The sequence below is a fragment of the Trematosphaeria pertusa genome (genome assembly GCF_010094035.1).
Source record: "Trematosphaeria pertusa strain CBS 122368 unplaced genomic scaffold BU26scaffold_7, whole genome shotgun sequence".
NCBI lineage: Eukaryota > Fungi > Ascomycota > Dothideomycetes > Pleosporales > Trematosphaeriaceae > Trematosphaeria > Trematosphaeria pertusa.
Window position 1 is genome coordinate 58,538 of NW_022987218.1, and position 21,909 is coordinate 80,446.

Sequence of the window (21,909 nt, forward strand, 5' to 3'; positions counted from 1 at the left end):
ATGCAGCACAAGCGCAAGCTCTCGGAGCAGGGCCCCGGCCAAGACCCCCACGCGAAACCCCGCCTGAGCGCGAACCTCCGCAAGGCGCTGTTCTCCAGCGGCCGCAAGCGCTCCAAGACGGCCGCATACACGGCGCCCAAGGAAGAGGAAATGAGCGAGCTGGTCAACTTCATCCTCGACCACGAAGAGGCCTTCCAGAGGTGAGCACCAGCCACGCGCCAAAGCTCCACCACAAAGCTCGCTGACAGAACACAGTCGCGCCCGCGTCGCCTCGCTGTACGCCGACTTTCGCTCGCAAGCACACACGAACCCGGAAGGCTTCCAAGCCAACCTCGCCGTCTGGAAGAAGGCCCTCACAGACGCAGCCCTCGCCGGCGTCATCCCGTCACAGGGCGGCACCCACGATCTCTTGTCCATCCGCATCGGCGAAGAGCTTATCCGAGCGCTGCAACACAGGGAGCATGGCAAGCCGACCTGTCTCCCTGCAGTCTTCCACGATGCGGTCAAGAAGAGGGACTTCGTTCCTCGTCGCGACTTCTTGAACTCCCAGACTTCCATATACAAGCAGTCGTGGGTGCCGTCCATCTCCGGCCTTGCACAGTGGGCCTTGCAGAAGCTTCTCGGTTCGCCCGACCCCGATAAGCTGCCCGTCGGGGACTTTGTCGTACTGAAGAATGTTGAGGTCGCTGCGAACGAGATCCTTAAGCGGATGAAAGAGCAGACACATACGTCCACGGCCGACCGCATCCTGTCCAGGACAACCTTCCTGAAGCGCTTCTCGAGGGTGCTCAATCCTGCTGCGCCGCTTACCGCCAACGACCTCAATGTGCTACTGCTACACATGTGCCGAGATAAGCAGGCCCTCGCTTTCAACGCGCAAACTATCAAGTTCAGAGCAGAAACCGAGACGGAGCTGACCCCGGTTTCCGAGGAAGACACCGCCCTAGCCAATCTCCGGGACGCCGCCGACAAGGTCAATGCCCAACTACCTGCTCTGCAGGAAAAGATCGCCGAAGCAGAATTGGACGCTCGCGAAGCTGTGCGGGCCAAGCACACGATTCGTGCCAAGGCTGCCCTTAAGTCCAAGAAGCTTGCTGAGCACGCACTCGCAGAACGCTCGCATATAGCGCTCGAGCTTGAAGAGGCATTTATGGGCCTCCAACGCGCGGCCGACCAAGTACATATCGTCGAGGCCATGAAGGCTGGTGCCGAAGCTATGAAGGGCCTACACGAGAAGGTTGGCGGTGTGGAGGGTGTCCAGAACGTCATGGATGAAGTGAGAGAGCAGACGGCTACCGTCGACGAGATCACGAGCATCATTAACGAATCCGCCACGGCTGTCGACGAGGGCGAACTTGACGAGGAATTCGAAGCTCTCGAGAAGGCCGAGAGGGAAAGGAAGGAGAAAGAGGAGGCCGAGAAGACCGCCGCACGTCTTGCCGAGCTCGAGGAGGTTGAGAAGGCACGGAAAGACAAAGAAGCCGCGCAGAAGAAAGAGAAAGAGGCGGAAGAGGAGCGGACAGAGCAAGAGGTTCAAGAGGCGGAAGAGGACCTGTCGAAGCTGTCGTTTGCACAGGAGGACGAGGACGCAGACGAGGAGCCACCCCAGAAAGAGAGAGAGCGGGCCCTAGTCGCGGCGTAAAGCACGAGTGCCTGACCATTCTAGGGTAGTATGCAGGGCTTTACACATTTCACGATGGGTTTAGGCCCATATCTATGATTTAGACATGGTAAGAGGTATACACTGAGAGCAATAGGCGAACCGCGACGCTACCGGGTACAGACATCCAGGATTTGCGCGTCTGTACGAAGATTAGGGAAGCTGAGCATAGCACGGGCTCGGACATCATATTACGCATATACAAGTACCAGGCGCATATGGGTCGCATTGTATAGCAGCGGGGATGGATTGCATTTCCGGTATCGGGTTTGGAGCGTGTTTCGGTGCGCTTGGGTGCGCTTGGGTTTCTACCAGCATCCACCCCCATAGGGAGGAAGCAACGACTTTTTCATTGCCTGCTCCGTACCCTGTACGGCAACTAGGCCATGAGTACATCCTTGGAAAACATCTCACCACATAGCACGTGACGCTAACGATAATCCCACCCCAAGTCCCCATTCTAAAACCCAAGAACGACTACTCTTATACCCACCGGGACAAGAACCTGGGCACAGTGCGCCGAATCCGGAGTACAGTCGGCTATTCAACCACGCACTCCAGCCGTTCATCTACTCCCTACTTCTTATTCGCCCTCCACTTCCCAGATGCACGGGATGGCGTTTAATTCTCCGGCTCCCCGGCTACACGCTGTACCGTCATCTGATGCATAAACAAATGATCGGGCTGCGACAGCGCGGATGCGTCGGGACTGGGAAACGAGGATCGGATTAGAGTGGTAATATAAGATTTCCTGGGCGGGCTTAGACGTGCACCTGGTTGTGGGAGCCAAGATCGGCGGTATATGAGAGGGGGGCTTGGGACTTGGAGACGCGCACACGTTCGCGCCGCGGTTGATGGTTACGGGTATTCTGAGGGAGAGGGACGACATCATGAGATCGAGAGGCGGAGAGGGGCCTGGGGCCTGGGGCGGCGGAGAGGAGAAATGTGGTTGACGGGCCGATAGCAGGAAATCCGAGATTGAGCGAGGTTGCAACGCGCCCGACGATCAGAAAGGGTGATCCTAGGCTGACGAGATCTCCTGTTTGCCTGCACCGTTCTTTCGCCGTCGACGGGGTGCGTTTAGAAGGTACCGGGAAGCGCGAAGACCATTGCCCTTCCATCAAATCCATGCGAAAAGCAACTCTGACAGTTCGACCAGAAGCAAAAGAAAAACCAGCATCGGAAGTTTCGAAACATTCTTGTTCCACCCCGCCCCCACTAAGTGGCCTGTTGCAGACGACCTCCAGCCCGCCCGTCCTACCTACACCAACCCTCAAACGCTAAGCGCCGCCGACCGCAGATTCGACCAAGCCAGCAGCCAAGCTCCTTGTGCGGCCTTGTTTCCCAATGCTTTCCAGCTTCAAGAAGCCAAGCTGCCCTTTAACCGCTGGTAAAACGCCCCTCTTGGGCAGGAGGCAGTGGAGAAAGGTGACGCCTCGACAATACCGGTACAGCCATCTTGACTTCTCTTTTGCCATGCTCGCCGCGGCGGCAGGACGACGCTGTGCCCCGGAGTATCTCCACAACGGCGATATTGAAACATCTAGCTTAATGAGAGGTCGGGCTTGGTTGCGCCTAGATGTTTCTAGCTATGCTCCAATCATGTTCAATATGTCTTGATATTGGAGGGGGGTTTTTGGTTCCTTTGACCGTTGATTGGCGGGCCTCAATGGATTGGAAAGCATTCTGTTTCCTTCGGCCAAGCTCAAAGTATTATGGTCTCCCCACAACTAGGCACTCACAAGCTTGCATGCACCGATGGCTGTCTGCGTAGCCCTTGCAATACAATCTCCCTATCCACAATCCCGTACTCTTTTTCCGCGGGAGATCAATCCATCTATAAAAGCGCCCTGACTCACCCCCGAGATCGTCCCACGGTCAATCAATCCTTCGCTGATCACCAACTGCCTGCTGTGCTCAAAGTGATCCAACCAAAATGGTTTCCTTCTCATCGCTCATCACCGCTGCTACGGCCGTCGCTGGCGCCCTCGCCGCTCCCGCCGAGGTGGCCAAGCGCTCCCCAGGAGAGCTCGCCGAACGCGCCGGCACGCCATCGTCTACGGGCACCCACGATGGCTTCTACTACTCATGGTGGACTGATGGCGGGTCAGACGTCACCTACACCAACGGGCCCGGTGGCCAGTACACGGTGAGGTGGAGCAGCGGCGGTAACTTTGTCGGCGGCAAGGGATGGAACCCAGGGTCTGATCGGTAAGCTTCCCCTCTGCTAAACGCGCGACATACAGCGGTTTCTGATCCAGAATCAGGACCATCACCTACTCTGGTACTTACCAGCCGAACGGCAACTCATACCTCGCCATCTACGGCTGGACCACCAACCCGCTCATCGAATACTACATCGTCGAGAACTTCGGGACTTATGATCCGTCCTCCCAAGCGACTAAGAAGGGCACTGTCTATGCGGACGGCAGTAACTACCAGATTGCGCAGTCGACCCGCGTCAATCAACCGTCCATTGAGGGCACCCGCACCTTCGAGCAGTTCTGGTCCGTTCGCCAACAGAAGCGAACCGGTGGCACCGTTACCACCAAGACGCACTTTGACGCGTGGGCTGCGCAGGGCATGCGTCTTGGTACGCACAACTACCAGATTGTTGCTACAGAGGGCTACTTCTCTTCAGGCTATTCTCAGATTACTGTTAGCCGATGAGGGGAGGGGAGGGAATTGGATCCGCGATAGGGCGCATGGCTTGCTGTTGCTGTGACTTGACTTGTCTTTGCTAGTATGGGATAGTGAATCGGCATGTAGTAGCTTTGAAATAAAAGTAAAAGGCCTCTATGAGCACGAGACCGAGCATGGGCCGAATCGTGATGTTCTTTCACTGTCAAGCTGAAGTTTGTAAGACATCCGAGGAAGAAGTGACCTTGGCGAGTCGTCAGTCCAACGCCACACATGCGGAAGCCATACTTGCCGAATCTGCTCCTGGGGATGCGGTGGACGGAAAGACATATGGCATGGAGAAATTTGCGCCCGCAAGTGCCAGATAATATTGCCATTGCTCAATAGCCTTCGGCATTGAAGCCACTCGCAGTCCGACTCTATGAGTCTTGCACAAAGGAAACCTGTCACATGTCGTCTGCCGTCATATGTACACTCCACGCAGTCTTTGCCGGCTCTCGCCCCAACGCTCCTTCCTCGGTGGGCGCTCTACTCCTTGGGCTTCGTGGCGGGGTCCTGCAAGATGCCCTCGGCTTCCAGCCGTCGTCGTGCCTCTTCGAGCGCCCATGTCTGAATGCTAGGCGATAGTCAGCCTGTGAAAACCCAGCGAAAGGCCACCCTTTAAGCAACGCATACCTCGTATCAGGCTTGAATGCGTAAGCCACAATCGCCACGGCAAAGCTGCCATAAAACCCCCAGTACCAGATGCCTTCCCACCCCTCCTTCTGGTATTTCTCGCCGGGCTTGACGCCGAACAGCCACCCGCTCGGGGCATCGTAGTGCGATCCGTGGCCACCACTTCCCTTTACGCTTTTCGACTGTGAGAATTGGCGGCTGCTGGGGCGGAAGCTGAGCGGGAATTTGAGGTTGGGTTGGCGGCGGACGAGCGCGGTGCTGGGGCTGCGCGCGGCGGCGCGGAGGGGCGCGAGCGGCGGCATTGGGTCCGCTAAGTATGTGATCACTGCAGGGGGAGTGGAGAGGCGTGCGGAGGTCGTCTTCTCCGGGTGTGGAGGAGGTGGGGTGGTGGTGTCGACCGCGGCGGCCTTCGACTGAGGTTGAGCCCGGGGGCCTCTTGGCGGTGTCGGAGCTACAAAGGGTTTAGCGCCCGCTAGAGCGGAAGGAAGCGCTTGGGCACCGCTCGTCTGAACCCGCAAAAGACTCTCTCCGATCGTAAGACATCATCACATCACATTTGAATACGCCCTAGGTAAATTCAAGCGCGACTGCAAGCTACCCCGGGAATGCGCAGAGTTGAATGAGAAGCGCGGAAAGTGGAAGCAGCGCGTGTTCGACAAAGTGCACCCGCCGAGCTGCATGATGCTGACGTGGGAGACGAGCAAGATGAAGTGCCCACATTGTGGGATGTTATACCTTATGCAACGGCCAGACGCCAGAGCAGTATAAGGCTTTGAAGGCCTCAAGGCTGTCTTTTGCAAATCTGGGTTTGAGTAAGTGACTAACGCCCTCTCCAGCCTTAGCTCTACGAGCGCGCCCGCAACGAACGTCTCTGGGTCGGCCACAAAGGTAACGCATCCCTTAAACACCTCCAAAAAGAACAATGAACGCGGCTAAACGGAAACTACCAAGGCCTGGGGCAAAGCGAAGCATAATTGCCTTGAGATACTATACGGGGTCGAAACGTTGATTAAGCCTCGACCTCCACCACCGCCCAAATCGAAATCGAAACCGAAAGTCGAGAAGAATGAGGAGAAAGAGCAGAGGGAGCCTGCTTAGATGCCATTCCTGCAGGGGGAGAGGAGAGGAGGGTTAGCGTTGAAGAACGCAATGGGGTTTGATTGGGCTCTTCACCTCAATGGAAGTCGGACACCGCTCGAATGAAATGGCATGACAACAGTGCAGGAGCGTTTGCTTTGGCTTCAGGTAATTTCCTCTCGAAATCGCACGTAATTTGGCCCAACTTCAAAATCTATCATCACACACCAAAATGCAGTCTTCGCACCTTCAAGACACATCGCCACGCAGCCGCATTTCCACCGCCCAAAGCTATTGCATTCTACCCTCTGTGGGCATCTAGAGGCTTCATCTTCACGAAACCGTCTAAAAACCGTCACTATCAAAATCTCATCTCCAACCGCCACAATGTGCCAGCAAATCTTCGTAACCTACACGTCTTGCAGCCACACCCGCCCACACCCCGCCGGCCCGCTGCGCATCTGCTCGACGGCCTCGGCCCGATTCTGGAGTCTTCCGTGCAGAAAGCTCTATCCTGAGCACGAAGAAGCAGCGGGCCACTGCCGCAAGTGCCTCATCGACCTCAGCACACGACTGGCGATTATTGCCAAGAAGCAGGAGATGGGCAAGTGGGAATGGACGCTCAAGGTGGTGCCGACAGTGGAGGAGTGAGGTATGTGGGCCTGTGTGGACTTGGGAGAACTGCTAATGATTTCAGGTTGAGGAGCGACTGTGCGATGATGCGTTGAAGGCTTCAGGCTGGAGGCCGCGACACTGGAGGAGCATTGGAGTGGCGGTATGCGCACGAGTACAGCGGCGAATTTACCGTACATCGGCTTCTATGAAACGTTTGGTAACCGCACGCTTCTGGCTATGTACTAAGAGGAACGAGTAGTTTGTGCAGCACCCTACGTGCGCCTGGCGGCTCTACGGACATTAGCGAGACAAATCAAGAAGGCTCATCCGCCTCATTCCCGAGGTATTGTCCGCTCGGCTCGCAAGTATATCTAGCACCTCCATTTTGTCATTCCTCAGGTTCACCAATTCTCTCCACACGTCATCATTGTCTCTTTCGTCAAGGTCGCTATTACCGTCCTCAAATCGACGCGCATACGCTTCCAAATTTCTCTCAATCTCTGTCCATGCGGCTTCCCACAATATCCTCTGTTCCGCCTCCCAGCTGGATTTCACTAGACAATGGCTCCCTGCGGGGAGGGAGGCCGAGTACGGCGGACGCTTCGCACACGCAGGGCTCGTCGGAGTCCTGTTCTGGGACATATACACGTTAGCGGGGACGCTTGCTCGTCTGCGCTCCAGGGTTCCAATTTGCACATGGCCTCTGCGGGGCCCGAATGTTGGACTGAGCGGGGAGAGCTGGCCTGGGAGCTGGAATCCGTTCTCGCTGTGTCCTCTGGAGTGGAGTCCGGACGTGTTGAGTTTCGCAAGTGCATCGCCGATTCCTTCCTCGATGTTGTGTAGTTCACTGTTGTTGCGGGCTCTGCGGGAGGGTGGTCGGGAGCTGGATGCTGAGTCTGGCGGGACTTGCGTTGCTTTCGACGGCGTCGTATAGCCCGAGCCACGAGTCCCCACATCGTAGTCTGGGAATTGAAATGTGTCGGAGACGTTTGGCGGGGCAAGGCCAGGTCGCTTTGCTTCTGAGCGGAGGAGATGGAGCTCTGAGCGCTTCTTCGCGAGAAGAGTGAGGATGACGGATTTGTCAACACTGTCGAGCCAGCTAGGAAGCATAGGCAGAGGAGACTCAGGCGAAAGAGTTTCAAGATACGACTGCAGCAAGCCCCACTGAACTTTCTTAGGTATAGGTGACGACGAGGGAGTGGGAGGGGGAGTCCTGAGACGATGAGGCGAGGAGGGATAGATAGAAGCGTAGGCCATCGTCATGGCGGAACACGAGCAGCCGGTCGGCGAAGTGTATAGGAAATTGGATGATATCCCCACGTGCTAATGTTTGCGGGTGATGGTGTCTTTATGGCGCCAGTCGCTTGGGACTTATCAGGGCGTTGCGGGGAAGACGTTCTTTGTTCTAATGGAGCTTCACCATGTCTCTACCCTAGTTCCGTCAATGACTAGGACTCGGCAAATGACAGGTAGTAAAGGCGCTCGTCAGGTGTCCAGATCGATCTGAGGGGGCTGCGAGGTTGCTCAAAGAAGATTAGCAGGCGGCCGTCAGCTTTGAGGGTCAGAGACTATACCATGGCCTCAAAGAAGAAGTAGCTAGATGATAGCACATCCGATGTCTGCTCAGTTCCAAACGGGTCCATAATAAGGCTAGCCGTTCGACGTCTGCTTCTTGCTCTAGTCGCTCTCGCTCTCGCTTTCATCTGCTTCGTCGATCTGCGCCAGCACCGCATTCTCGGCATCTCTCCTCTTCTCTACCGATTTTGCAATGCTGTCAACTATTGGATTCTTTCCACCAGCATCTGTTGTTTTCACCCTGCATATGATCTGTTTCGCCCTCCGTATGACCTCCTCTTCCGCCTTTCTAATAGTCCCGCTCACCCTGACGACCTGGACGATCACGGGGATATCAACTGGCTTCGGCAGTTTCGTGATGAAAGTGAGAGCAGCCCATATCATCTCATAGTGCTCCCGGGGGCATCGAATAATAGCTGTGGAAGTGGCAGGCGACCAGTAATTGACTGCAAGCGTGAGCAAAGCATGGTACAGCTACAGGAGGTAGAGGAGGAGGAGGAGGAGGAGGAGGAGGAGGAGGAGGAGGAGGTAGTGGTATACCCTTTAGTCCGGCGCCTGCCATACTCGTGCCATAGTCACCAAAGAGCTCCGCGACGCCTTCCCTTACGACGCGCAGCAGAATCCCGGTATGGAAGGCGTCTGGCGTGGGTGCGTGGAATTGGAGGAGCTCTGGGGTTGCGTCTCCGGACTTGGAGGCCGTCGAGGACGCTGGATAGAGGAAGTTGACGACCAGATAGCGGTTCTTGACGCGGACCATGCTGCCCCAGTTCGTGGAAGGTACTGCGATTATGTCCCGCGCTGCAACGAGGAAGCTGCGGGGCCTGCGCCAATAATCGTGACCTCGGGAACGGCGCCCGGCTGCAGGGCTTCAGGATGCGACCATGCCCAATGAGGCCTAGCGCGGAAAGCAGGATGACGCGCGCCCGGGCCGCCAAAGGCAGTCTCCCTCACACCACAACCGCATCTCCATCTCCATTCAACATCCCGTTACTCTCCCAATCCGAGTCGTACACACTCCGTTATAGTCGCAACGCAGCCCTCAGACAGCTGGTAGAACAAGCGGACCGCGCCGGCGCCAACACCGCCCGCCATGGCATCCTCATCCAGCTCCACGCAGCTGCTCTAGTACAGTCCTCTCCTACCCTGCTCTCTGCCGTCCTGCTCTAACACGCCTGCAGTGCCTGCATAGCCCACAACGCCAACGTCCTCTCGGAACACACCGCCTCCGCCTCGTCGAACGCCTCCTCTCTCCTCTCCGTCATCCTCCCGAAACTCACCCACTCCACCGCCGAGCACAAGACGCTCGACAGCGGTACCTACTTCACGCACTACCACACGCTCTCGCCCTCCTCCTTCCCCGCAGAACAGTCCTCCGCCGGCGGCCTCACATTCCTCTGCGTCGCCGAAAAGCAGCTCGGGCAGCGCATCCCCTTCGGCTTCCTCGCCAATCTGCAGAAGAAGTTCTTCGAAGAGTTCCCACCCGAGAACACGGACTTTGCGAGCCTGCCGAGCTATGGATGCGCGAGTTTTAACGCTGTGATGAGGCGCTTGATGCAGGAGCAGGGGGGCACACAGGCGGGACAGCAGGATGCGCTGCGGACGGCGCAGCAGGAGATTGAGGGTGTGAGAGAGATTATGACGGAGAATATCGAGCGGGTACTCGAGAGGGGAGAACGCATCGATTTGTTGGTGGACAAAACAGACCGCTTGGGGAATACGGCTCGGGATTTCCGGGTTAGGAGTCGGGGGTTGAGGAGGAGGATGTGGTGGAAGAATGTGAAGCTGATGGTGTTGCTGGTGCTGGTGGTTATTTTCTTGATATACTTATTCGTCGGATTCGGCTGCGGACTACCTGGTGCGTTCTCCCCAACTTCCACAATGCTTATTCCCGCCAAAGCTAACTTGCGCAGCATGGTCACACTGCCTGCGCCATTGAGTCCTCTGCGACCCGTCGAGCCAAGCAAACGCAAGCGCACACTTGGACAGCGTAGGGAGTTGATTATTTGAGGGTTAGAAAAGGCATACCGGGACATGTCTAAATGCCTTTTGTAACAGAATACCACAAGGTGTTATGGAGTCTGTATCCATTGCCCGGTTATTATGCTTCTATCAAACGCGCTGGCTCTCTAGAGCACCAGTCATACATTGCCTCCAGCGCCAACCCATGCCATGCCATGCGATCCTTTCCCGAAATGGAACGGGTATTATCCGTGCGCGCCAAAAGAAACCGTACAATGCATTATACACCTGAGGAAAAATTGAAATAGCTTCCCCCTACGCAACAAATGCAGAAATTACGTATTCATACAGGCACAGATGCCGACGTCTACAGTGAACCTACAACGCCCGTCTAATGCTTTTGATGCCTTGTCTCTATGGAGGTAATATGCTGCGTATATGCTAAGGAAAAGATTAGGGAACGCGATATCCATGGATGATGCTTTTGATGGTTTTGTCTTTTGTTCAAATTGCCCAAACGCCGACAGGACCGAAAAACACCGAAGCGTGATCAATCTGGTAAGAAAAGGCGTGCGGGTATACGCCGGGGGTCTCAGGGAGCCATGACCATCGCCAGGAGTGCCATGCGCGTGTACAGTCCATACTTCATCTGTACTCTGTTAGCCGGCCACGTCTGGGCTACACTGAAAGAGTACTTACCTGTCTGAAATAGGCCGCCCGAGGATCAAAGTCCACTTCCTCGTGGATCTCATTGTTGCGCGGCAGAGGGTGCATAACCACCATATTGGCCTTGGCCGCCTTGAGCACCTTGTTATCGACCACGAAGCTGTCCTTCACCCGTTCGTAGCTCGCGAGGTCGGGGAAGCGCTCCTTTTGCACGCGGGTGCAGTAGAGCACGTCTGTCTTGGCCACAATCTCAGAGGTCAGATCGTTCGACACGGTGTCGAGCTGACCGCGAGACTTCAATACGTCGCGGACGGAGTCCGGCACAGGCAGGGAAGGAGGCGAGACCAAATTGATAGTGACGTCGTAGTGCGAGAGGAGTTCGCAGAGGGAGTGGACCGTGCGGCCATACTTGAGATCGCCGACGAAAGTGACGCTGAGTCCATTGACCGTTCCCAACTCTTCTCGGATCGTGAAGATATCCAGAAGAGCCTGGGTTGGGTGCTCTCGACTGCCGTTTCCAGCATTGATGACGGGGACGTCAGAGAATTTCGCCGCAATGTCGATAGCCTCTTCGGACGGATGACGCAGCACTATTGCGTCGCCGTAGCACCCGAGCGTACGAACACTGTCGGCGATAGATTCACCCTTCTTCGTTGACGAGGCCGTTTCATTGACTACAACGACCTCGCCGCCTAGGCGCTTCATGGCGGCGTCGAAAGATGATGATGTACGCGTCGAAGGCTCGAAGAACATGGTACAGAGTACGCGGCCTTTCAGAATATCTAGGCATCCTTGGCGTTGAGCGCCGAGACGCATCTCCTGGGCGATTGTGAAGAGAAGGTGGAGGTCGGAGCGCGAGAACTGCTTGACGGAAGTGATGTGCTTCCTCTTAAACGGCGATTTCGCAAGGAGCTGAGCAAGAGACAAGGAGCCGTTCAGTCTGGACAGTTGTAGTTCGGACTGTTCTTGGGCGCCAGGGAAGAATTCCTGGAAATCCACCTTGCTAATTTCAAGATCATAATGGCGGGCTAGAGCTTCAATCAACAATTTGGCGTTCTTGACATTGGTAACCAGCGGTGTTTGGTAGTCCACAGCCATTCGACGAGTCCGGTATCCTCTGCTCATGTAGTTTGCCGGTCGACGGAAGCGGTTGTTGGACGGCAAATTGATGTAGAGGTCGATGACGTTGTTGGACAAGTGTTGGGTCAGCGAATACTCCGGTTTCTGTTCGTCCTGATCACCGCTAGGAAGAACCTCCAAGAATTTGACTGGAATGCCGTGCTCCTGTATGTAGTCTGCTGTCCCGGCTGTGGCGAACAGATTGAAGCCCATCTTGTGCAAACGTTCGATAGACGGCAACATCTCCAACTTATCCTTGAATGAGCCAATGGACAGCAGGATGTTCTTTCTCGGCAATCTAAAACCAGTAGCAATGAGGCCCTTGATGTAAGCCTCGTACTTTGATCGGCCAAAGCATGCCACTTCGCCAGTCGAGGCCATCTCTACGCCCAGGACCGGATCAGCGCCAGAGAGCCGAGAGAATGAGAACTGAGGAACCTTAACACCGACGTAGTCGGCGGGAATATTTACCGGAGGATACTCGGTAACCGGTAGGCCAGCCATAGCCTTCGTGGCCATCTCGATGAGATCGACTCCCATGACTTTTGAGACAAAGGGGAAAGACCGCGAGGCGCGCACATTGCATTCAATCACCTTAATCTCATTATCCTTGGCGATGAATTGAATGTTGAAAGGACCAGTGACGTTCAGCGCATTTCCGATCTTTCTCGTCGCGTCTTCAATGCGCCGGACAGTTTCAGGATCCAGATCCTGGGGTGGCAGGATAAGCGTAGCATCTCCGGAGTGAACGCCAGCATTCTCAACATGCTCCGAGATGAAGTGTCCGATCATCGTGCCGTTGCGTGCGACAGCGTCCATCTCGATTTCCTTAGCATTCTCGATATACTTGGTAATCACCACTGGGTGATCCCTGGACACGTCGGCAGCTTGCTTCAAGAAGTTGGCCAAATCGTCCTTGGAGTAGACCGTGTTCATAGCTGCTCCTGACAGAACGTACGATGGACGGACAAGCACTGGATATGAAACCTTGTCACAGAATTCCGTGGCCTCTTCGATACTTGTTAGCTCCTTCCAGGCAGGCTGATCAACTGAGATCCGGTCAAGCATTCGGGAGAACTTGTAGCGATTCTCAGCGGTGTCGATCATCTCCGGCGAGGTACCAAGAATCTTGACATTCAGGCGATGCAAAGGCAGGGCGATGTTGTTTGGGGTCTGCCCGCCCATAGAGATGATTACACCGCTGGAGTTCTCCATGGTGTATATATCCAGCACTGTCTCGAGACTTATGTTCTCAAAGTACAGTCGGTCCGCTTCGTCGAAATCAGTGCTTACGGTCTCCGGGTTGAACTATAGAGAAGTTAGCATATAATCTCTTAGAATTAACAGTCCATGAGGTGCGAGAAGTCCAGAAAGGGTCCAAAAAGGAGATTTCTGACGGCAGATGTGCCCGTCTAGAGCGCAGGCCCTCACGGTGTGGAAATCTCCGGATATAACGACGCGCGTAACAGCCACCCTGGAGGCCTTCGCAGGTGCGTACAATTGCAGGGATAGTCACTGTACGAGCAATCTCATCTGTACAGCGAGCCCTTGATCCGGAGAATTCTCTACCGCAAGAGACAGGTACATCCAAAAAAAAAAGGCTTTTAACTTACATTGACCATGACCGTTTTGAAGCCCTGTTCGCGCAGTGTGCGGATAGCTCTGACTGAGCACCAGTCGAATTCGACGGAGGAACCGATGCGGTATACGCCAGAACCGAGAACCATGACTCCACGATCGTTGAAGCTGATGTCGTGCTCGGTTCCGTTATACGTCAAGTAAAGGTAATTCGTCATCGCTGGGAACTCTGCAGCGACAGTATCAATCTGCTTGACGATTGGGCAGATACCAGCATCGACACGGGCGCGGCGCACAGCGAGCTCGTTCGAGCCCCAGAACTTGGCTAACTGGCGGTCGGAATATCCCAGTTGTTTCGCCCGTTTCATTAGTGGTTTGGTGATGCTGGCCGTGTTATAGCTTGACATGAGCTTCTCGAAGTCGCTTAGGTCCTTGAGGCGACCCAGGAACCACTTGTCGATCTTAGTCATTTCCCAGATCTTGTCTACGCTGTAGCCAGCCTTCATAGCATTGGCGATGGCAAACAATCGCTGGTCAGAAGGCGTCTGCAGCTCCTGGTCGATCTTCATCAATGCGGCGGTCTCGTTGAAACCTAGATTATTCGGGTCGATTGCGCGAATAGCCTTTTGGATTGCCTCCTCAAAAGTTCGGCCAATGCTCATGACTTCGCCTACACTCTTCATCGACGAGCCGAGCAGCGTGGAAACACGCAAGAACTTCTTCAAATCCCATCGCGGGATCTTCACCACAACGTAGTCGAGAGATGGTTCGAAACAGGCGCATGTCACCCGGGTGACTGAGTTGGAGATCTCGTTGAGCGGAATGTTCAAGCCCAGCTTGGCGGCGACGAAAGCGAGGGGGTAGCCCGTGGCCTTGGACGCAAGAGCGGATGAACGCGAAAGACGAGCGTTTACCTCGATAATGCAGTACTCGCGAGAGAAGGGGTTCAAGGCGTACTGAATGTTGCATTCGCCGACGACGCCAAGATGTCGAATGACGTTGACGGCTGTCGTTCGAAGCATGTTGTAGTCTTCGTCCGAAAGGGTCTGCGATGGCGCCACTACAATGGAATCTCCGGTGTGAATGCCTAAGGGATCGAAATTCTCCATGTTGCACACCGTGATGCAATTGTCTCGAGAGTCTCGAACGACTTCGTATTCGATCTCTTTCCAGCCCTTCATGCTTCGTTCGATGAGTACTTGGGGACTGGCTGCAAATGCCTTGTTGCAGAGGTCGAGCAGCTGCTTCTCATCCTCGGCGAAGCCGCTTCCAAGACCGCCTAAAGCGTAGGCGGCTCGAACGATAACGGGGAAGCCAATGTCTTTCACGACGCGCATGGCTTCGTCGACAGAGCTGGCAGAGGCTGATTTGGCGCATTTCTCCCCAATAGACTCCATGCTGCGGGCAAAGAGCTCGCGGTCTTCCGTCGTGATGATGGTCTCAATGGGCGTCCCTAGGACTTTCACACCTAATCCCTCAAATTCGTCCTTGAGCTGGATGCCGACCTGAAGCGCAGTTTGACCACCAAACGTGACATAGATACCATCCGGCCGCTCTTTCTGGATGACCTTGCGAACAAAGTCGGCGGTTACCGGGAGAAAGTAGACCTTATCGGCAAGACCCTTCGAAGTCTGGATCGTGGCAATGTTGGGGTTGATGAGGATCGTGTAGATGCCTTCCTCCTTCAAGGCCTTGATAGCCTGACTTCCCGAGTAGTCGAACTCTCCCGCTTGGCCAATGCTTAGGCCTCCACTTCCCAGCACGAGCACCTTCTTCACATAGACGCGGGGAGCCAATTTCTTGTTCTCCTCCACGGTGCCGCCGGGAAACGCAACTGGCTGCGAAAGCACCTCGGATGACTCGATAGCCTTCTTGATAGTGTCGATAAAGACATCGAACAGATATTCAGTGTCGCGCGGCCCAGGCGCATGCTCGGGATGGAACTGCACGCTGAAGTAGGGTCTCCTAACATGCCGAATGCCTTCGTTGCTCCCATCGTTGGCGTTGACAAACAGCTCTTCCCAGCCGTTGGGCAATGTCTTCGCGTCTACCGCATATCCGTGATTCTGCGACGTGATGTGGCAGCGGCCTGAGATCATGTTGGTGCAGGGGATGTTATGGCCGCGGTTACCGAACTTCATCTTCATCGTCTCGGCTCCAGCGGCTCTTGCGAGCAACTGGTGTCCCAAGCAGATACCGAAGATGGGCGTTCTTGCCTCCCGCATAGCCACTTGGATGTGGCTTACGGTTGCCTCCATCATTGCGGGGTCGCCAGGACCATTCGAGACGAACAGACCGTCATAATCCTTGCCGGCGAGCTTTGGGAAGTCGTAGTTCCAAGGCACGACCCGCACCTCGACCCCTCTCCTCACAAGACATCGCAACTGATTATACTTCAGGCCAACATCGACACAGACTACGCGAACAGGACGGCCCGAGGGGTGCTGGAGGGCAGTGGACGGGTCGGGGGAGTAGATTTTGGGCTCTTTGATGGATACTGCGCAGGTGTTAGACAGTCCTCCTGCGCAGGTGCATAGGGAACGTCACCTTCAGCCACAAGATTCTTCGCGTTAGGGTCTACCCATTCAATCTGCTCAAAGTCTGCGCTCCAGTGTTGCTCGATGGGGCCATCGGTCAGTATCTGGGTGTTGACGACCCCGTTAGTGAGGGCAGTGGAGACGGGAGACGGCGTTGTCCTCCGAAGCAAGCGGCCCAGCATGCTTCCTTCCTCCCGTATGCGCTTCGTGAGTGCTCGCGTGTCCACGCCGGTGATGGCAGGCACGCCCTGTTCCTTCAGCCATGCGCCCAGCGAAGAGGTGGCCAGATGGTGCGAGTACTCTTCGCCGGCGTATGCGGCCACCACGAGGCCTGCAATGTGGATCTCTTTGGCCTCGAAGTAGGCGGGCAGGTCCCTCAGCAGGCCATCCATCTCTTCTCGGGCGGGCACGCCATAGTTGCCGACTAGCGGGAAGGTTATGACGAGGATCTGGCCGCGGTACGAGGGATCCGTTATCGACTCGGGATAGCCCACCATGCCCGTCTGGAAGACCAGCTCGCCCGCAATGCTCTTGTCGGCACCGAAGCTCCGGCCGAAGCACACATAGCCATCCTGGAGCTCCAGGGCCATGTTCTGGCGCTCGTCGTGGTGGCGGGGCATGGTCAAAGAAAAGAGTGGAAGACAGCTCGAGGGCTCCGGCGGCCTTGGGGGTCGAGTCTGTCGGGCAATTGCTGGGGGGCAGAAGAGAAGCTGAGATTTTGGAAAATTTCGGTGGGGGCGCCGTGAGCGGCGGGGCATGCGGCGATGTCATTGGCTCGAGCGCGTGGAAGGTGCAAGTGCGATTACCCAGTAGTCTACGAGTAGGGCTGCACTGTGCTGGACGTGATGGGATAGGAGGCTCTCCGATCTGATTCCGATTCAGGCGGCCGACGAGTCGGAGCTCGCTCTGCACGCTGCAGCTTACCGCAGGTCCACTGGACGCCGCGAACTGCCCGCCGGCCAATGGCGCCCATCCATCAGCTTCACTTCGGAGACGACATTGCTGCATGGTCCCTAGGTAAATGATAGCGCGGCCGTCTGACACCATGGAATGAGGCATAGCACAGAAGCCCCATACTGCAGGGCAACCATGCGGCACTGTGCCGGGACAACTGTGGGCATGTGAGGGCAGTCCAGACGAAAGCATATTTGTATACAGAACGCCATCACTCGACCCCACGGCCATCGCAGTGCGGGCTTTCCCATGACGATCCTGGGCCACAGCAGCCCTCCTGTGCGTCTTTTCTGCAGTAGCCGCGCTCGCCAACGCGAGAACCGGGGGCCCCAGCTGCAGTGTGTATAGGCCCGGCGCTGCGATTGGCTGTCTCCGCGATTCAACATCGCGGGGGAGCTCTCTTATCTCTCGAAAACGGCCTGCACCATCCCATGATCACCGTCCTCAGCACTACTATACTGTGTACGGCCCGAGCAGAGCGGTGAAGGCGGATGGTGGTGTGCAGCACGGCTGGGGAGGGCTCTTATCGTCGCCGTGCCCGCTATCGTGAAACTCTCGTCCTCCATCACGCTCCCTCTTCAACCACACCACCGCCCCAACGCGCGTCCAGGAGGAACGCAGCGCACCCAGCGGGCGGACAAGCTTTTCCATGTTCGCATCACTGCTGCGCACCCGGAAAGACACTCGCTCCGAGACCACGCCTCTTCTGGCCGCCTGGAACCAGTACCGGAGCCGGCATGCAGAGCAAGAGCAGAGCGCGTCCGAGGACGGGGAGGACGACCGCGAGGAGATGGCCCAGTACGACGGCGGCGATGAAGACGAGGACGACCGTGGCCGCCGCGACGAGCCTCTGCTGCCCGTCTTCTCCTCAGAGTTCTTGGGTATGTCTGGACGACTTGCTGTTTGTTTACTGCGCCTGCGCTGACCCTGAGCCGTAGATCGCATTCCCATCTACAACACCACCCACGCCCTCCGCATCATCGTAATCCAGCGATGCGAGACGACGCTCTCCTGGGACCAGCTGCGCTCCCCGCAGGTGTCGCAGTTTCTCATCAAGCCCATCCAGCAGCAGATCCTCTCCGACCACTACTCCCGCGGCACGCTGTACTGTCTGCTCGCCAACTGCCTACAGTTCCGCAAGGAAGGCGAGGCAAACCCGGGCAATATCGGAGTGAATCGCTCTAGGGCGCTGGTATGCGAGTTGCTGGCTATGAGGCTGCTGAAGGAGTTTTCTACCCGCGAGTTGATCGATGCTCTCTCCTACGACTTCGATCCCCTCCAGGGTCTAGCCACGCCTACCGCGGGCACTGCGACCCCTGGCGCCGGAAACTGGGCTCGCCGTGATCCCCGCTCCGCGCGCATATCCACCGTCGAAATCGCCATTCGCGCCCAGGCCAAGAAGTTCCTCGCACATCCTTTGGTCGTCCAACAGCTCGAGGCGATATGGGCAGGCACCATCGTCTTCCACTCGGTAGCGGACAGCCTCCATCGGAAGCCTGAGCCCCAGGCCCGGTACTATAACACCTTCGACGACGATGTGTCCCCTGGAAGAGGGCCATCGCGCCGCCTGTCGCCCACCAAGCAAGCGAATACACAACCCCCACCTCAACCCGCTGCCGCACTGATGAGACGTACAGTGACGCTTTATGATCCTCGCGACGCCTCCCTCTTCAAGCTTTCTCGACTTCGTGTACCACGCTATCGCAACCTGTTCTCGACCCTCTCCTTCGCTACCATGCTTGGCCTCTTCCTCGCTGTCCTCGCGGAGAAATCCGACGACATCACTGCCTTGGAGGTCTTGTTCTGGTTCTGGAGCGCCGGATACATGTTAGATGAGATTGTCGGCTTCTCTGAGCAAGGCTTCGGGCTCTACATCATGAGCGTGTGGAATGCCTTTGATCTAGGCATCCTACTCATGTTCTTGGTCTACTACGTCCTGCGCCTGTACGGCATACTGATGCCCGACGTGCATAGCAGGCATGAGATGGCCATGATGGCCTACGATGTTCTCGGCTCGACCGCCGTCCTTCTCTTCCCCCGTCTGTTCTCGGCGCTCGACCACTATCGCTATTTCTCTCAACTCCTGATCGCCTTTCGCATGATGGCCATGGATCTAATGGCCATCTTGGTGCTCATTGTCATCAGCTGCTCAGGCTTCTTCGTCGCCTTCACCCTCGCTTTCAAGAAGGACCTGGGTCCGGGTAGCACGGCCTATGCCCTTTTTCAGCTGTTGATGGGTTTCACTCCTGCGGCATGGGACATCTGGTCTGACTACAACCCCTTAGGGAAGACGCTACTGGCACTCTTCCTCTTCATCTGCCACTTCCTCATCGTCACCATCCTGGTCACCGTATTGACGAATTCCTTCATGGCCGTCGTGCAAAACGCGAACGAGGAGCATCAGTTCCTGTTCGCCGTGAACACGATATCCATGGTCAAGTCGGATGCACTCTTCTCCTACATTCCTCCGACGAACATCATCGGCTGGCTATTTATCCCTCTGAAATACTTCATGCGCTTCAAGAGGTTTATAAGGATGAACCGGCTTATCATCAAGATCACCCACATACCGATCCTCTTTAGTATCTTCTTCTACGAACGCTTACTCTTATCGAACCTCGCTTATGGACCAACCGACCTCGTCGAGCAGCGCGGTCGGTCACAGTCCAAGGCTCCCGTACCGGCATTTAGTATCCGCGGGCCCATGGATGTGTTCAGCCCCGGGACACGCTTACGCGAGCCTTCGATAACAACATTCCGCAAGGACCGTGCTCTGGAAGAGGTGTTTCGCCGGCCTTTTAGGGATCCTAGCATCCAGGCGCCCTCGAATCCGCTGGGTAGAAGGAACTCAAGTAACGTTGTGACTGATTGGATGAAAAACTTGGGCAATGAAGAATATGCCTTCCCACCGCAAGAGGACACCCGATCCCTCCTTGACCGCTTGGAGGGCCGCGCCAGGCCTGGCTTACGACGCACGAAGACAGCTAGCCATGTCCAGCAGAGACGTAGACCTCCGCTCACAAGCACCAGGACTATGGCATCGGATCCAGATGACAATTTGAATCCCTTCCAGCGGCCGATTGCCGAGGAAGAGGAGCCTGACATAAGGACGGAGGACACGCAACAACAAACGGAGGCTGACGATGGCGATGACGAGCTCCTGACCAACGACGAGGAGGATCGGGGAACATCTGATCGCATTACGAGGAATACAGAAGATTTGGACAAGGAGAACAGGCATCAAGCTGGATATGAGACGTCGGAGGACGAATTTTTCCGCACGCCAATGACCGTAAAGCCTCGATCTCTTGCGCGCACCCCGGCAAGAGCTAGTTCCCCATCGTCTTCGGGTTTCCAGAAGCCCGTCGAGATGTCCCCCGGGAAGAAGCATGATCAGCAGAAGCCCAGCCATAATCGCAACTGGTCAACCAACACGGTCCTCTTCAGCCCATCGAAGGACTTCAGCCCATCTCATGAAGCTGCGGAGCCGAATTTCCGTTCACGCTCCCCCGAAAAGCCACCTCGTACAGCTACACGCAGCGGGACAGCTACCCCAGGTCGTCTGTCAGGCGACGGCTACCGAACGCCAAAGGCCCCTGCTATGAGCACGGCGCCCGCATCGCGACCTCGACCCATCTTCCCTCCACGCGAGCTCAGTCGCCAACCACCGAACATAGCAAACTTCGTTTCACTTGACCAGCGTAGACGCGAGCCGTCTTTCAACGCGATGGCTCTCGACCTTGCATCGGATATCGGCGACAACAGGCAAGTGCCTGACTTCGGTGCTCTTGGCGCGCTACCTGCATCTTTCAGCACACAGATCCAGATGGCGGCGCGGCTACAAGCGAGGGACAAGAGCGGTAGCGATGATGAGTCGAAGCGCATGAGTAGGATAATGCTTGCTCGGATGACAACGTTAGAAGAGGGCTTTAGGGACGTCCTTAAGGAAGTCAAGGGGCTCACGAGAGGGAGTGAGGGCACTCAGAGCTACGGAACTCACAGCCCGCCGCCCGAGCTTGCAAAGAGAAAAGGGAAGGGGAGGAAGCGGAGTGGCAAGAAGAGTGATGGGGACACGAGAATGGGATCGAGCGTTTAGCGACAAAATCATTTCTTTCTGGTTTGAGCGGCTGTCTCATTAGCTTTTCGCCGTATCTTATGGTCATTTGCATAGTTTGCGGGCGGGTTCTTTGGACTTTTGTTGCGCAAGATATCCCCCTCGGGCATTTGCGTGCGCAACGTTTTTGGTGGCCTCCGCGGGGGCTTTGTACCATAGGTAGCTTGTATGAGCGTAATTTCTATTGAATGTGCTACCCTTGCATAGGCTTTCCATATCCTCCGTCATCCGCTCCCATAGCTTTGCCCATCGTTAGTGTCGCGTGTGCAGATTTCAAGGTTGGCGAAGTGGGTCACGTGACGGCTCTTGTCTGCCCAGGTGAACAACCCTCGGCTGAATGTCAGCATGAGCCCCAATCCCAGGCTTTCCGTCATCGGAAGCATGAGCCAGTTCCTGCAGCTGAGGCCAGATCTGTGATGACATGGCAGCGTTTGCGCACCCGTCATTGGGCAAACGTCGCGTGACGTATCGATTCCCGCGGTCCCGAGGCCTCTTTGTCCGTCCTAAGCCACGAGTGCTTTCCAGTCAACGTCACAAGCTCGCAAGGTTTTGCCAACGGCCGCCTCCCGACACACGTCCTCGCCTTCCTACTGGATCACGGGCTTAGGGAAAGAATGCACGAGGGCATGTGGCCAGCCATCGTCATGGCCGCAATGGGAACTGGGCAGGGCGGACGTGGTGACCTGGTCGGGTCTTGAGACCCCCCAGTATGTGTTCACGGTACCCCTATGGAGCTTATG

At 56.1% G+C, this 21,909-nt stretch overlaps 8 protein-coding genes across 8 annotated transcripts; 4 read left to right on the forward strand and 4 right to left on the reverse strand.

Annotated features, from left to right (window-relative positions):
- BU26DRAFT_427302 (uncharacterized protein) lies at nucleotides 1-1,642 on the forward strand (the record flags this gene model as incomplete). Its single annotated transcript, XM_033823725.1, has 2 exons — nucleotides 1-200; nucleotides 256-1,642. The coding sequence occupies 2 exons, from the start codon at nucleotides 1-3 to the stop codon at nucleotides 1,640-1,642; spliced, it is 1,587 nt and encodes a 528-aa protein (XP_033683614.1).
- Nucleotides 1,643-3,596: 1,954 nt separating this feature from the next.
- Nucleotides 3,597-4,566, forward strand: BU26DRAFT_594355 (glycoside hydrolase family 11 protein; the record flags this gene model as incomplete). The annotated part of the gene is made up of 2 exons (XM_033834901.1): nucleotides 3,597-3,871; nucleotides 3,928-4,566. 2 exons carry the CDS (start codon nucleotides 3,597-3,599, stop codon nucleotides 4,328-4,330), a joined length of 678 nt encoding a protein of 225 aa, XP_033683615.1. The 3' UTR covers nucleotides 4,331-4,566.
- Nucleotides 4,567-4,600: 34 nt separating this feature from the next.
- On the reverse strand, nucleotides 4,601-5,344 carry BU26DRAFT_518837 (uncharacterized protein). Its single transcript, XM_033828903.1, has 2 exons — nucleotides 4,976-5,344; nucleotides 4,601-4,916 (listed from the first exon to the last, which is right to left on the reverse strand). Exons 1-2 carry the CDS (start codon nucleotides 5,275-5,277, stop codon nucleotides 4,829-4,831), a joined length of 390 nt encoding a protein of 129 aa, XP_033683616.1. The 5' UTR covers nucleotides 5,278-5,344; the 3' UTR covers nucleotides 4,601-4,828.
- Nucleotides 5,345-6,967: 1,623 nt separating this feature from the next.
- On the reverse strand, nucleotides 6,968-7,930 carry BU26DRAFT_504791 (uncharacterized protein; the record flags this gene model as incomplete). Its single annotated transcript, XM_033826801.1, has 1 exon — nucleotides 6,968-7,930. The coding sequence occupies one exon, from the start codon at nucleotides 7,928-7,930 to the stop codon at nucleotides 6,968-6,970; it is 963 nt and encodes a 320-aa protein (XP_033683617.1).
- A 414-nt stretch (nucleotides 7,931-8,344) lies between these two features.
- Nucleotides 8,345-8,999, reverse strand: BU26DRAFT_426000 (uncharacterized protein; the record flags this gene model as incomplete). The annotated part of the gene is made up of 2 exons (XM_033823650.1): nucleotides 8,345-8,688; nucleotides 8,783-8,999. 2 exons carry the CDS (start codon nucleotides 8,997-8,999, stop codon nucleotides 8,345-8,347), a joined length of 561 nt encoding a protein of 186 aa, XP_033683618.1.
- Nucleotides 9,000-9,256: 257 nt separating this feature from the next.
- On the forward strand, nucleotides 9,257-10,524 carry BU26DRAFT_518840 (vesicle-associated membrane protein-like protein). The gene is made up of 3 exons (XM_033828904.1): nucleotides 9,257-9,367; nucleotides 9,421-10,097; nucleotides 10,153-10,524. The coding sequence occupies exons 1-3, from the start codon at nucleotides 9,333-9,335 to the stop codon at nucleotides 10,176-10,178; spliced, it is 738 nt and encodes a 245-aa protein (XP_033683619.1). The 5' UTR covers nucleotides 9,257-9,332; the 3' UTR covers nucleotides 10,179-10,524.
- Nucleotides 10,525-10,793: 269 nt separating this feature from the next.
- On the reverse strand, nucleotides 10,794-16,721 carry BU26DRAFT_504794 (carbamoyl-phosphate synth; the record flags this gene model as incomplete). Its single annotated transcript, XM_033826802.1, has 4 exons — nucleotides 10,794-10,850; nucleotides 10,901-13,294; nucleotides 13,600-16,061; nucleotides 16,112-16,721. 4 exons carry the CDS (start codon nucleotides 16,719-16,721, stop codon nucleotides 10,794-10,796), a joined length of 5,523 nt encoding a protein of 1,840 aa, XP_033683620.1.
- A 580-nt stretch (nucleotides 16,722-17,301) lies between these two features.
- On the forward strand, nucleotides 17,302-21,373 carry BU26DRAFT_518841 (uncharacterized protein). Its single transcript, XM_033828905.1, has 2 exons — nucleotides 17,302-17,936; nucleotides 17,994-21,373. Exons 1-2 carry the CDS (start codon nucleotides 17,705-17,707, stop codon nucleotides 21,149-21,151), a joined length of 3,390 nt encoding a protein of 1,129 aa, XP_033683621.1. The 5' UTR covers nucleotides 17,302-17,704; the 3' UTR covers nucleotides 21,152-21,373.
- The last annotated feature ends 536 nt before the right edge of the window (nucleotides 21,374-21,909 follow it).

Coding starts and splice junctions, on each gene's coding strand:
- BU26DRAFT_518840 (XM_033828904.1), top strand. CDS start 9,333: ATGGCATCCTCATCCAGCTCCACGCAGCTGCTCTA. Junction 9,368..9,420: donor AGCTCCACGCAGCTGCTCTA/GTACAGTCCTCT, acceptor ACACGCCTGCAG/TGCCTGCATAGCCCACAACG. Junction 10,098..10,152: donor ATTCGGCTGCGGACTACCTG/GTGCGTTCTCCC, acceptor TAACTTGCGCAG/CATGGTCACACTGCCTGCGC.
- BU26DRAFT_518837 (XM_033828903.1), bottom strand. CDS start 5,277: ATGCCGCCGCTCGCGCCCCTCCGCGCCGCCGCGCGCAGCCCCAGCACC. Junction 4,917..4,975: donor GCATTCAAGCCTGATACGAG/GTATGCGTTGCT, acceptor ACTATCGCCTAG/CATTCAGACATGGGCGCTCG.
- BU26DRAFT_518841 (XM_033828905.1), top strand. CDS start 17,705: ATGTTCGCATCACTGCTGCGCACCCGGAAAGACACTCGCTCCGAGACC. Junction 17,937..17,993: donor CTTCTCCTCAGAGTTCTTGG/GTATGTCTGGAC, acceptor CCTGAGCCGTAG/ATCGCATTCCCATCTACAAC.